The sequence below is a fragment of the Calonectris borealis genome, chromosome 1 (assembly GCF_964195595.1).
Source record: "Calonectris borealis chromosome 1, bCalBor7.hap1.2, whole genome shotgun sequence".
Taxonomy (NCBI): Eukaryota; Metazoa; Chordata; class Aves; order Procellariiformes; family Procellariidae; genus Calonectris; species Calonectris borealis.
In genome coordinates, this window is record NC_134312.1 from 30,326,490 (window position 1) to 30,341,658 (window position 15,169).

The window sequence follows — 15,169 nt, forward strand, 5'->3', positions numbered from 1 at the left end:
AGTCGCGCCGCCTGAGCGCTGGCACCGTCCCAACGAGCGCCTTGTTACCCGGGGCAGGCGCGGGCCCGGCCTGGCCGCCGCGGCTAGCTGGGCCTCGGCGGCGTTTGAGCCTTGGCGCGGCCCGTAGCCGGGACACCTCCCTCAGCCTCAAGATGGCGGCGGCGCTGCGCGGGGGGTGGGAAGTTTCCGGGACGCCTGTTGAGGTGAGTGCGGGCCGGGGCCGGGCCGCCGCCCGCGGGCGGGGGGCACGGCGGGGGCCCGCGGCCCCGGGGCTTGGGCCGGGTTCGTGCCGGTGCCGTGTGCGTGGAGCAGGGCCCCGTCACCGCGGCGAGGCGGGGGCGAGGGGACCCGGGCGGCCTGGCGGACAGCCCCGGGGGGACGCGGCCTCCCCGGGCAGGCGCGGGCCCTGGTGGGGCGGGGGTCGTCTGCACAGAGCAGCTTCCCGGGGCGGCAGCTTGTGGTAAGCGGCGTTGCCGCGGCAGACCCGCGGCTGGCAGCGCCCGCTCCGCGGAGCCAAATGTCGGCATTAAACTTCCCTGTCCGGGCCAGCCCAGCCGCCGGTGCTTCGGCCGGGTGCTCTCCGTTTGTCTGACACCGGTAATCCGTAACACGGGCTCGGTATTAACATCTGAAAACTAGCGTTCATCTGAGGTTTAAGCCTACTGTATTAATGCGTTAGCTAAATACGACTTTTTGTTTAAAAAAAAGTCTCATAGAGTTGCTGTTTTTAAAAAATATGCACTAAACTGGAAGAATAAAGCTGAAGGAAAGCGGGTCCAGTATTTTAGGTAGGCCTCACCTGGACTTTAAATCAACTGCAGTTAAACTACTGAACCATCTTTGGGTTTTGGTTCTTTTTTCTACTTTAGACAAATTGTGGTAAAAACTACTTTGGGAATGCTGTTCCTTTACGTACCCGAAAGCTCTTGGATAGGTCACTGTCCAAATCTGTAGTTAGACTCCAGGTTTTGCTTAAAATTGTGTTTGCAAAAATTGACGTATATTTATGGGTGTACACATTCTTTTTGGTTTGGATCTAAGTGTGATTTGCTCAGACATGTAACTCAGATGTTGCAACCTGAAACTTTAAGGCCGTTAGTTTAAAAAACAAACAGACACAACACTCCCCCCCCCCGACTTTGAACAGTCTTTGTCTAAAGAGTCAAAGTCTTAAAAGAAGTGAGTAACAAATAGCTATGTTTTAAAGAATAAATTAGATACTGAAATTTCTCATTGAAATTGTCTGAATTGCTGTGTTACATTTATTTAGTAATATCTGTGTGATGGGATACATTAATCATGAAAATGCTGCCTTTTCCTCTTTTCCCCCAAAAGTTGACCATGTGTTTTGGTTAGAAAAAGACTAATGATTAATAGCGTGGTTTAGTAGTACACCTTTTTGCTAATCGGCTAGAAGATCAGGAAGAGGAGGTTGCATTCGCAGTCTGAGCTGTCATTTTGCGAATACTTCATGCTCGAGCAGGTTTTGTGTCTTTCCGCTAGGACCAGGCGTGTTCCCCTGCCCCGGCACGGGGCGCAGCACGTGAGGCAGCAGCAGAGGACCTTCTCTTTCGTGTTTCTCACGACATGATGGCAGCAAAAGTCTGCTTGGCACAAGTTGAACAAGTCAGAGTAGTTTTGTGTCAGAGTGACTGCTTGCCTGCAAGGGAGTTTGCTAGTATGACGATCCCACCAGAAAATAATTTTGCGACAGTAACAAAATTTTAAGCCAGGCGTTAGGCGGGAGCTTCCGCCTTCTGTGTATGAACCAGCCTGCTGGCTTCGGTGAGACTGGTGTCGGAGGGAATACGTACAATGTTAGTCCCTTGGCTTGGAGGGGTTCCAAAAAGGCTCCGGAATCAAGATAACAGGACAGGGTGGCAGATGTGCTTCAGCGTAGCAGTAGTCACACGTCAGTGCTATGGGTTGGAAGGAGATGTGAAATCGCTCCTCTATACTCGATGATCTTAAAGGTCTTTTCCAACGTAAATGATTCTATGATTCATGGTTTGAACGAGAAATAACTGTGGGGGGGAGGGCATGTGTCGGAGTTGAAATAAATGGCTCAAGTTGTTCATAAAGCGAATGTTGATTGTAATACAAGAATCAGTGAGGCTGCGGACAATGCTATGATACCTGATGTATTGTAACCTGGAATACAATAGCTAACTTTGGGCTGTGTTATCTATATGAAATAGAAAACAAATGAAAGGTTGAGGGGAACAGTAAGTGTATTACCAAGTGAGGGGAGAAATATTATGAGACCTTAAGCATCCAGGCAACTCAGAATTAAGTTTATATGTATAAAACAGTAATAATAATGACTACTATGAAAATGCACAGTTGAAATCCAAAGAACTTTCACTTGCAACAGCATCATGTAATAACCATTTGCTTTAAGTATATGGTATTCTGTTTCAATTAAACAGAATGCACAGTTTTAATGCACAGTTCTTTCCAAAGTAGTATCTGCAATATTGTTAGGTATTTAGCATAATTTGAAAATACATGTTATCTAACTTAAGTAATTTAAACAATAGGATTTCTTAGGCCTACTTTGTCTCTACACCTATTACTTAAGATGGTTTTACGCTAGGCGTCAGTCTTCAAATCAACCAAAGCTTATGGGCAAATCAGCCAATTCACTTTTTCGTTTGTTGTTCACTGGTTTAAAAATGAGAATTTAAAAATCATGAGAGAATAAAGTCTAAGTTTTGAGTTTCAGTCAAGGTGTCCTTTCATACTTCCTCCAGCATTATAAATGAAAGCAGTAAGCGATAACCTAGCTCTGAGTGTTCTTGACACGTTGACTGCTCTCTCATACTATTAACTCTTTAGAAGTCTCTGCAAGATGGGTGATTAGGTAATTACTTCCAAAATGATAGATGCTACATATGAATCTTCTTACCTCTTGGGGATTCTGCCCATAACCTGTATAATTATACTCTTCGATAAACTTTTCGTTAATAACTTACATAATACATACATAAATATGCATACTACATAGGCTTTCAGTAAGTTTTAACTACAGGAATTTGGATGACTGGTTTGGTTGTTCTGGGGCTCTTTACAACTTTTGATACTTCTAAAGAAAATGAGAGATGAAAAAATATTGATGCCGATTTTCTTGTTTCTGTATTTTCTTGTGATCCACCTGTTGTTTTCTGCCTTATTCTCTCTGGAGGTATAGGCTCTGTTTTATTCGTTTAGTGACTCCTGGTTTAGAATTTCTAGGCACAAAAGGATCAAAAATCAGAAGTACTTTGATTGTACATTAAGAAAAGTCTCTGAAAACATTGCCAGTTCGGTTGATACATCTATATGTCCACTCCTCTTCTGTGAAATGGAGATAATGTTAATATCCTTTTTCATGATCTACTGTGGGTTAAGCTCGTTAACTGATTATGGAGTTCTTTTTGTAAATCCTGTAGTACTTGACTACTACAAAGAAGTCTTGCAAAGCATACTGGAAAGGTTTAGTATAAAGTGAGAACTTAACAAATGTAATGATGAAGTAAAACAATGTTTTAAAACAATATTAAAGTATTTTAGAAGGTAATGGGTATCATAGGAGTACTTTGAATACCCACAGTTATCCAATATAGATACCTAATGGGTGGTTTTTGTGAAAAAACTCTACAGGCCAGGTTTAGTTTACCTTTTCCTCTCGTTCAAATTATGAAATAAGATTTATGCAAAACCCATTTTATATTGGTTTTAATAATGACCCCAATTTGAATGACCTTTAACAACACACTTACTTGATCTTTATTATGTGTTTTTTAATTTAGATGTTAAACTGCTTGGTGAGAAAGGATGTGTCATGTTTGCGCTGTGTACGGTTAAAAGGAATTTGCCACTAACACTTCTTCTAATTCTTCTTCCAGGACTTCAGTGATTCTGGACTACTGTTACTGAAATGATATTACAGAAGGCGGAGATTGCATTGTGTTTGTTGGATGAAACACAAATATTTACTTTCAGTCAAGTGGGTAAAACCCCCTAACTGCAGTTTACATGTGTAGGTCACTGCGTTACTGTGTTAGTCATTGTCTCTATGCAGCAATGACAAGGTTGGAAGAAGCAAACAGAGAAGTGAACATGCACTCATCAGTCAGATACCTTGGCTATCTTGCCAGAATCAACTTACTGGTTGCCATTTGTATGGGCCTTTATGTCAGATGGGAAAAAACTGCAGATGCACTGATTTTGGTAATATTTATTCTGGGGCTCTTTGTTCTTGGAATTGCTAGCATACTGTACTACTATTTTTCAATGGAAACAGCAAGTCTGAGTCTCTCCAATCTTTGGTTTGGTTTTTTGCTCGGCCTCCTCTGTTTTCTTAATAATTCTGCCTTCAAAACGGATGCGAAAGAAGAAGCTACTAAATATTTGCTCCTTTCTGCCATTGTTTTAAGGATATTATGTGCTTTGGTTGAGAGGATTTGTGGTTGTATTCATCATCGACCGACTCTGCTGACAACAGTTGAATTTTTGGAGCTAGTTGGATTTGCAATTGCCAGCACAACTATGCTGGTAGAAAAATCTATGAGTATTATTCTGTTGGTCATGGCTTTGGCTATGTTGATTATTGACTTACGTATGAAGTCTTTTTTGGCAATTCCAAATTTGGCAATTTTTGGAGCCATTGCATCCTTACTCTTTTTTCCGTCACTGCAAATCCCCACAAACCCGTTTGCTTTGGCATGTTTCTTCAGCTGCCTGATTTCAGATCCCCTTCTCGACGTTTACTTCAGTGGACTTTCAGTTACTGAACGATGGAAGCCCTACTTGTACCGTGGTAAAATTTGCAGAAGACTTTCTGTCATCTCAGTTGGAGTCATTGAACTAATCTTTTTCATTCTTGCAGCCTTTAAACTACGTGATTTGGATCTCTGGTATTTTGTGATACCTGGTTTTTCTATTTTTGGAATTTTCTGGATGATTTGTCATGTGATTTTTTTTATAACTCTTTGGGGATTTCACACAAAACTAAATGACTGTCACAAGGTATACTATACCCACCGTGCAGAAAACAACAGCCTTGACAGAGTTATGGCATCTAAAGGAATGCGTCACTTCTGTTTGATTTCAGAACAGCTAGTATTTTTCAGTCTTGTCGCGACTGCTGTTTTGGGGGCCGTTTCTTGGCAGGTAAATAATAAGCTCTGTATCTTGATCTCCCTCTTGAGAATGCTCCTGAGGATTGTTGACTCCTTAAAATTCCTGTGACATTTGATGGTGTGCTGTGGCTCAGCAATTCAGTGTTGGAACACTTCATTTCACCAGCATGCTCTTCGAATTTAACACTTTGTGCTGCCTTAAGGCAGCTGGAACTCACCAGCTTCCTTATGTGGGCAGAATGGGAAGAGTTAATGCTTCCAGGGCAAAAGTGTGCAAAGTATTTTAAGTTTACCTACCTATGAAATGATTTTGCTTTTGAATTCATTGTGCCATAAAATTTGTTCTCAAAGTAAATCATAGCCTTGAACCCTATAATGCATGCTGTATGGAGGGCTTTTCTTATGAACTATTTTAATTGAATCAAGGCAAATTCATGTTTTAAGAATGTATTTTTCAGTAATTTTGCTTTGCATTTAACCATTAATGTGGAGTTAGAGATCAGCTGATAAACTGGTAAATTGTTGGTATAGCATGTGCTCTAAGTGTCTTATTTTCAAATCTGGTTGTGCACCACAGGATATGTCCTCTGAAAGACCAGTTCTTAAAATCACACAGCGTTCTTTGACTTTTCTTTCCATTTCTGAATTAAGGATGTTGTCTTTTCTTTAGCAGAAAACATACATTTCTTTCAAAATGTTTGTTCACTGCTCAAGTTAAAGTACATTTTGTGTTGTGACAGTTGCAGCAGGGTAAAAAGGGAGTTTGGTGTCTATTTTCTTTCTTAAGTCGATCTAAAAAAGACACCAATCATTTTTGTACCCATGCATCTCTTAAATGAATTACATATATTATATATATTTTATATATATATTAAAAATTATGTATTATTTATGGCAGATCCAGTTTACAGAAATGTCTCTATAGTGTTTCCAAAACAATTTGCTTCCCATTCCTGCAGATTTTCTTAGATTAAATAACCTCGTGGATGAAAGGTGTTAAAGAACTTTGTGGAAAAGGAAATTGACAGTTATTTTGTGAGGGTTTGTGTGTTGGGTTTTTTTGTTTGATTCGGTTTTGGTTTTGTATTTTCTATTTGGTGGTTTTTGGGGGGGGTTTTGCATGAAGAGCATTAGAGGTTAGCAGACAAGTCTGGGTAGTTTTGCTCGCTCTTTGGAAAAGTATCAGCATGCATATCTATAGTGTGTGGGCTTGCAGAAAGGACAAAAGGAAGAAATAGAACCAAAAAAAAGTAGAGGAGAAAAATCCCCAAAATGCATTTACAGAAAGTGAAGGTGCTAATGCACCGAAAGAAATGGGAAAGTGGTTTGAGAGACAGAAACAATAAAGATGGAATATCAGCATGCTAATATTTCTAACTTCTATACTACTTCTTCTGAGACTTGTGTGATTTTATCAAAATGCAAGTCTTTAATTTTTATATGCTAGATGACTGTTTTCCAGTAAAAGCAATTTTTTACCATCTCTATCAGCTAGTCTTATTAATTTCTCTATCCTTGCCCTCTTCCCTTAACATCCTGAGACACATTAGTTAATTACATAGTTTTGAAATTACTTGGATGGAGTCACTCCACACGGTTATATCTAACAAAGCAGTCATAACAAATCAAGTGCCTAAGTTTGTCCAGATAGTCACTGGAGAGAAGCAGTTTCTTTTGGCAGTGCCCAGAGCCTGTCTGCAGGGAGGTAACCACCAGACATGGATGGGATCTCCTGCTGCAGCCCTTCAGGGGAAGGACTCCCTCTCCCCATGTCATCTGTTTAAAGCACACAGGCGCTTCCCTTAGAACTGCTTCATTACTGCAAGCTGTCTGCGTAAGCAAGGAGGATTGGATTCATGCTCATCTTGTTACTTTTTTCTCTTCACATTCATTGACTGTAATTCATTGTAAATTTTCTCTGTCTCTGTCCTCTGCCCTAAAATTACTGCAACTGTTACATGTCTGATAATTTTCAGGCCTCTCTCATTCTGAAGAAGTGCGGTTGTACTGTGGAATGACTTGTGCAGGACCGTTCACCAGAAGCAAACTGGCAATGCGTCTAAAATCTTAATATTTGTTATTGGCTAATTTCAGTTTGTAGCATCCTGTACATAAATAAGATAAGCTGTTGCTCATCGCCTCTGTCTGATAGATGGCGTATTTGCCTATTCAGTGGGAAAAGAAGTAATTGTAGTGGCAAAAGTGAAACGCATCGGACCAAATACTTCTGCTTGTCAGGAAATACATTTTTTTCTTACAATTTATTTTTAGTAGATAATCACATTTACAATTCTTTTACTATATTTATATTTCTTTCCTCATGTATTTATAGTAATGAATTAGCTTAAGATTATGAATGCAGTTGTCTCCAACTAAAATAATTTCTACCTCAGAAGATGTTGTGATATTTGCCTTGCAGATCCTGTGCCTATTCCATCTGTTGTTAGAAAATGAAATACTTTATCAGACCCGGCCAGAACATAATTTAATAAATGGATGTATCATTTATTGTAGTGATTGCAGGAAACTGTGGCCTTTTCTGTATTTTTCTGGATAGTGTCAGGTTTCAAAATAATTAGAAGAAAGGGATGATGCATAAGCACATAATTGCCTCTTGCAGGGCATTTTTTTTTCTAGAGGTTTAAGGGAACTAGTATTTTTTCTTCTTTGTAGGGGGAATTCAAGGCCTCAAGACTCTACTTTAGAATCCTTTGCTGGATTTTTGAGTCCGCTGTTTCAGGAGGTCTAACAAACTCAACGGTAATGCAGACAACAAGCTTCACCAGTGAATGCTGATTTATGTGTATTGTAACAGTTAAAAAGACAAATCAAACTGTTAAAGAACAGTCTCTGCCTTTCCTCTTTAAAAAGTAATAGTTATTGCTAAATACTTAGTAGGTTGGGATTTCAGGGTTTTGTTTGGTTTTGGTTTTAAGAAAACTTTGCTGCAGAAAAAAGCTAGTGACATCAGTATGTGTTAGAAAGAGATCTTAGGGCTGTGTTAGATGCCTTTCCATGAAAACATCAGTTTAATGTTTATTAGTGGTCAAAAAAGCAGATTAAATATTGGGAATTATTAGGAAAGGACTGGAGGTATCATTATGCCACTGTATAAATCCTTAGCTTCCATATTTTGAGTAACAGTGCAATTCTTACTTGCCATCCTATAGGTAAGAAAACAAGCGAAGGTTCAGAGAAGGGTGATGAAACTCATTATAGACATGAAACAGTTTACATGGGAGGAGTGAATAAACAAGGATGCTTCAGTCAGGAAAAGAGAAAACGAAGTGAGGATATGATGAACTTATGAAATATTATGTGTGATGTGGGAGAAGGTAAACACTAAGAGACAATAAACGATCAGTTCCAGTGCAAAAGTTGAGGGGAATCAAGTTGGCAAGAAGCAGGTTGGAGCCAGACAGATGGGAAGAGTTCCTCATACAGCACTGAGCTAGCTCTGGGTCTGTGTATCGTGGCATGCTGTGTGTGCCAAGCGGTTGCAGAGGCTCAGGAGGAAGCTGGACAAGTTCATGGAAATAAATTCACTGAGGTTTATGTACTATATGGAAACGACGTCTGGATCAGGAAGTCCTTGAGCCACCAGTGGTTGGAGTACTCAGGAAACATATGAGCTTGGTGTGTCCTTACATTCTTTCCCAGGCATCCATTTGGCTTCTTTGGAGACAAGGCGTTCCTCTACATGGACTTTTGGTGCAGCCTAATGCAGCCACTCTTACATGGTTACATTATGGATATTTTTTTTTTACTTAAATGTGCAACATATTTTTTCCTTATATCCTTAGGAATGCCAAGTATTCCTCAGTCACCATTTCCTGAAAATGTGTTTGCGCTTTTTAAAATTGTTTAAAACATTTTTCATATATGTAAGATTAACAGTTTTCAGGCTTTGCAACTTGCAGTTTGGGATTTATGTTGTCATTTTAGTAAGCGCTAATTATATTTGAAATCTGCTAAGTGTCACCAAGAAGGTGAAGCATTTTTTATTTATACCTTTCCTTACTCTGAAGATGTACTGAAAGCTTGTTTAATGATACTGCATTTTGAGAAGAGAGGTGGCTTGAAATCGCTTCATCGTCTGCCATTTGACCTCCTATACAATGAATAGAATTGGCTAAAAACCTAAGCCTTGGAAAGGTGCTTCCTAACAATTGACTATAAATAATTAGCTCTAGCATATAGAAGTCTAGCTCAGCTCTGTGTGTTAGGTTATAGCCAGAACTGAGGTGGTAGAGGGGAGGGGTTCTGTTTCATGGAAAACTTTGTTACAGGCACATTATATATGCCCTTTTAACATTTTTAATAACTGTAATATCTGTGCGTCATATAAATCTCAAGTGTATGAAAGGTCAAGACCTAAAGAGACAGTTGTCTGCTAATTGGTGGCTAGAAGTATCCTATTTGATTAAAATTTCCAGAAAAGTATCAAATCTCCTTTTGTGAAAAGGCTTTTAAAGTCAGGTCAATTAACTCACTGTTGCACACACACAGTGGTTTTCTGACTCATGCAGAACTGTTGAGGCTGGAAGTCCTGTTAGCCGAGGACCTTTCTTTAAGGGGAGCTTAGCCCTTGTAATAAGCCAAGGGTTGAAAGTCTCTGTTCCTGATGCTTTGGTATGTGCTTGGGAAGAACTGTGGCTCCTGAGAGCAGAATCTTTCTCCGACAGATCAAGCTTTAAATGTGAAGAGCAGAATTGTCAGGTCTGTCTGAAGCTGGAGAATGGGCTCAGGAAGCATGAGAAGTGTAAAGTAATTTGTTAAAGCTGGTTGCATTCCAAAATGGAGTAACAGCTTTTTAGTGGGGCATGTTTCAGGTGGGACATGGTCTGATTCTGAGAATGATCCCTGTCTTAGCTGGAAAGGACAGACACCTTGCCTTGTCGGTAGAAAAACGTTGACATTTTCCTTGCAAAATCTGCAGGAAGTGTTCTGTACCTGCCTTTACATTTTTGTGAGTAATTTCAGTCAGATCAATAGACTCTTTAACTCCAACTTACTCATTTCAGCAATTACTCATGTGCCTGTCCATAATTAGGCCCTTGGATGTGACAAGATCCAGCAGAGGTCATGCAGATGACTCGGGCATTACTTCTCTCAGAAGCCAATAAAATGATGAAAAATTTGCAGGTGGAGGTCTTCGAATTGCAAGCAAAGATCTTGGAAAGGTTTGGAGGAATCTTTTTCTCAGAAATTTAAAATCAGATTTTGTTAAGTGCTCTATGCCAAAGTAACAGTACAGTTTTTCTGAATTACTGGCCAAAGAGAACTATTATCCCTGGAAGACCTGTATTTAATATTACCGAGAGAAAAATGAACTATGTCAGAGACAAGTAAAGTAATGGAATGAAGTACTTTCAGTACATTATTCTTGTTTTTAGTGAATTTTATGGGTTAGTAAAATAATAGTCTTCATGATATGCATGAGTACTTGTACTTAGGTGGACAGTACTATTGAACTCAAATTATTCATGGAAGAAAAGTTAGTTTATGTGCAAGTATTTTCTTGTTTTGGAGAGAGTTAGTGATTTTGTAGTCTTTATTGTGGTGTGATTGGCTGGTGTTTCTTGAAACCTCAGTTTACAATGCCTTAATAAAATTGAAGATGGTGACTTTTTTAAAATTCTGTAAAAACAAGATTGTTTTCTGAATAGTAAGAAGTTTTCTAAGTAACCTCTATATTTACCGGAACTGTTGTTAACATCACAGATTAAATAACTGTTTGGAATGCAAATCATATCCAGTCTGTCTTCTTCATTTTCCCCTGCTTTTCCTCCTGACTTGTATTTTTAATCCAGTCCTCCTCAGCCTTTGCTTGTCCAGTTAAATATTTCACCCCCATACCCCCCTGGAGGCTCTGCTGCACCCTCTAGTCTCTCTCCATATTTTCTCAAATAGCCATTCCACTCCTGCTTTTTTTTCCCCCCCTCTCTGTCTGTCTGGTCATCGTTAGGTCCCCCCTTTCTTTTCCTCAGTCAGTTTTTCCCCTCCTTGCCGATTTGACTTGCATATCTGTGCCTTGATATTTCTTTATAGACTTGTCTGTTCAGTTTCTTTTGCAATAACATTATTCCCTCTTTCCCAACTGTTTCATCATCTCTTAAGCTGGATCTTAAATCCCTCTTGCTCACTGGTCATCATTTCTTCTCAAACTTACCCGCTATCCTGTTTATTTTTGCTGCCCATCTTCCTCTCTGCAGTAGGTGCTCAGCCCTCCTTGGCTCTCTACCCCTCCGGTCCTGTCCTGAGGGCTACGTCAGGTTGCCTGCTCACATCCACAGTGTGGTCGCCGCCACTTCCAAATGCCCTAGCTCATGAAGAGGATCTCTGGTGACAAGAGAAAGGAAGTATTCAGTGTTAGTCTAAAGAATCTGATTTATGTGTTAAGCTTTGCTGTCAAAGTCTCATTAATTCCGGAATTCCAATTTTTATATTTAAAAAAAATAAGAAATCCATTTAGAGTGCTTTTAAATGGACAACCACTTCTGGTTTTGCTGGGACAAATGTATGTAGATTAAAGCACAGGCTTTCCTGTGGTGAGAACAGGAGTCAGGGTTGGGAAACATAACACGTTAAATCCATCTGCCAGTGAACATGATGACTATTCTCTGCAAACTGTTTTCTAGATTTTCCCAGGGCTGTTGTAATAGTCAGAAGTAATGGATTATTTATTGTTCTCTAGAGACTATTCTTTCATTCAATAATTTGTTATAAGCAGTTTCCTCTCATCGTTGATCTACATTGTAACTTTACAAATTTTGTCTTTAAGCTTCTTTTTACCTATAATCTACATAACCTGTTTTCATTTGGAATAAGCTATCCATCAAATATTTGTAGATTAGTTATCACATTATCCTTCTTCTCCTGAGTCATCTTCGTCATGGAGCATATACTTCTTTGTTTTTGCAGAATCACTGCAGAGGAGCTAGGCAGAACTGTTTATTTTGTATTTACTTACCTCCATGTGTGTATATGAATATATAAAAATAGGTAAATATTATTCAGCTTTGATAATGGAAAGCAGGGCAGAATTTTTGCTTGGAAATACACAAAGACATCTTTGTAAGCCTCCTCGGTTGTTGGTCTCTTACATACAATACCAGGTAGCCTGCTCTAGGTGGCCCCTGCTTGAGCGGTGGGTTGGACCAGATGATTTCCAGAAGCCCCTTCCAACCTCAACCATTCGATGATTCTGTCATCATCTTAGTTGACATATGTTGAGTAATTTATTTCTATTTTAATCAGAAGGGCTCTTCTGTAGGTCTCTGTACCTGGCTTCCAATTTAAACTAACATTTTTTTTTTTTCTTCCTCCTTGTTGTTTTTGTCAGTCACATGTCAGTAATGCTCCATTGTTAAATACAGTTTCAGAATTGTTCCACTTCCAACAGTGGTTTACTTCTTGGGACTGGAGTTGTCCTATCCATGAATATAAAATTATGTATCTTGGCTGTAAAATACCTCTAAATTCTTCTGGTGTTTTAACAGTTACACTTAACAATAAGCATTGCTTGAAAAGCTAAAGAAAGTGGAAAGATAATACTACTAGTGAATCTCGCTGATCGTTTAGATCTTTTATTTTCTGTCATTTCAGTCATCAGAGGCAAGAAGTATTTTACCTTTTCTACATTATTTGAAATGAGAACACACTGTGTATTTCCTAAATACTCATTTAGAAGAAAACAAACAAAGGCAAAAAACCCCGAAGACTAAGAGATAAAATAGCTTCTCATGTTTTCAGTGGGATTGCTGAGATGGTCCCTGTCTTCTGTTTTCTTTTTGAGCAATCTGTCTGGAATCAATGGGCACCTGGAGTACAGGGATGTACTGCAGGCTGAGATTGCCAGTGCAGTTGAAAACAGAATGAAAATGGGTTGAACAGACGAAAGAACAAAATGCCTTCCTGGCTCCGCCTATGCATCCATGGCCATCTGCTCCATTAAGGACCAATCATCAAATCTTTCGGATTTAGTAAAGCATTGACAGTCTCCACCTGGCATCTTAGCTGTTATCTTAAAAGAGGAACCTATCTTCAGATTTACAGTAATTACTAACTTAATTAGATACTATTTTTTGCTATTTCAAGTTCTTATAGTTTAGGTGTTTTAAAATGCCACCAGTAATTTTTTGCAGCACTGAATTAAAATATTTTGTTGTTTTACTATAGAGCTGCTCTAAACATCATTAATCATTTTTATATTTGTTAGTGATAGATTTCTTCTAAATCAAAACTGTTGAGAAAGTGCTGACAGCAAGTGCCAGCATCTTTACATTAGATAGATGTCTATGAATGTACAATATCCATACTAGTAATACTTTCCGTAGCATGGCCACTAAATGACGACAAAGTTGAAACTTCAGATGGAGCCGAGTTGATTCATAACACTATAGAGCATATTTCCCATTCCTCTTTAATATTTGGTACAAACTCAAAGCAGGATACAGAGCAAGATGGATTACTGAGATGATCCTTACAGTTTCTATGTAGGATCCTTATCTCAGAGGTACTTGTGAATTTTCTTGCCAGTATCTTCATATTAGTAGAAGTACTTTCAACAATTAAATGTAAATATTTTTTAGAAGTCAGACTCAGTCAGAAGTTTGGTGAAAACTTATTAATCTTTGTGATGTTCTCAAGTTGTATTATTGCAGAACACTGGGCTTAATAACTTGCATGTGTTTAGGGGATTGGGGAAATGCAGGGAGTGTTTAGAACAACATGGTACGTTGTAAGAAAAATTCTACAATAAAATTCGTATAAAGGAATAATATAATAGTATTCTTTAGTATATTATGATTGCTGTAGTTTTTATGAGCAAATGTGGTGTTTATTTTGTAATATGTTCACTGTGATCAAAACACTAATGCAATGTAAGAGCAGTTTGCTCTAACAAGATCCAAGAAAAGTCATATTTATATATGTCATATTTATATATGATAGAAAAGCTGAATTTGTTATAAAAATGCATTATAATACTTCCCGGTCCATGCGTTCAGTCTTTTCAAGGCTTAGAAAATCCTCTAACTGATCATGAATAGGAAGCTTTTCCAGATGAGCCCTTCAATTTCTGCAGGATCCAAGTCTTTCTTTTTTTTTAACTTAAAGATAATTATCCTTCTTGTATCTACAATTGCAAAAGTAAGTCTCGAAATCTTGAAACTAATTTAGCTAGAGAGCTCCACTATTTCATCAAAGTCTTATATTTTACAAGGTTTCTATAGAATGAAAAATAACCAAATCTTTGTAAGTTTTTATTGCTGCTGCTCTGAGTACTTTTCATTTTCTGAGTGCATTTGGAAAACTGAACAACAAAAATGAGCACTTTCTGCTGATACATTTGGAACAAAAATTATATTGTCTTAGTTACAGGATTTTTTTCTCCTTATTGACAACAAAACAAGCTGAGGTTGCACCATAGTTGTTACAGTGTTTTAAGCTTTCCTGTCTTCTCGTGATTTCAGGTAATTGTATGGGTTTTGGGGAAATTATTCTGAAAATCCTTATTCTCTGACACAAAACTCGAGAATCACTGTGTGAATGCTTCTCTGCACTTGTCCTAAATGCATTCCATCTGCTCACTCACTCATTGATCCTGACCCTCTGAGTTTAGGCAAGACTGGGACGGGGAAAGGAATATATCTGGAATGATGCAAAGTACCTCCTGAGATGGCTAAGAAAATGATATACATAAAAGTGATTGTCAATCTCCTATAATGTATGTGTGCTTCATAGGCACACATTGCTCCTTGTAGATTCAAATTACTAGCACCAAAACATCAAATTACATTATACCACATGAAATTGGATTGCAGTATTAACACCAGCATTATCACCTGTTGATGGACTTGTTATATCCGAACCAGTTTTGTAGCTCGAATGTTAGCAAGTCAATGAACATATTAATTGCACTTTTGTGACAAGGTGTGCAGGGCTGTGGGTAAAGGGAAGCTCTCCGTGGTTGTTCTGTAACATGATTTGATGTCTGCTCAGTGTTACGTCCTCCTGTCCTTGAGAGCTAGAAGCTAAATAGA

At 38.8% G+C, this 15,169-nt stretch overlaps 1 protein-coding gene across 5 annotated transcripts in view; it reads left to right on the forward strand.

Moving 5' to 3' along the window:
- Positions 1-75: 75 nt before the first annotated feature.
- TMEM168 (transmembrane protein 168) overlaps positions 76-15,169 on the forward strand; it is a 29,990-nt gene continuing 14,896 nt past the window's right edge. Inside the window, exons 1-2 of one of the 5 annotated variants that reach the window (XM_075147546.1) lie at positions 76-203; positions 3,888-5,154. In XM_075147546.1, the coding sequence (XP_075003647.1) occupies positions 4,018-5,154 (1,137 nt within the window). In that variant the 5' untranslated portion in view covers positions 76-203; positions 3,888-4,017. Of the gene's footprint in view, positions 204-442; positions 598-624; positions 789-3,887; positions 5,155-15,169 lie in introns of those variants that run through there. The other 4 variants (XR_012673211.1, XM_075147524.1, XM_075147535.1 and 1 more) reach the window with 4 other exon arrangements.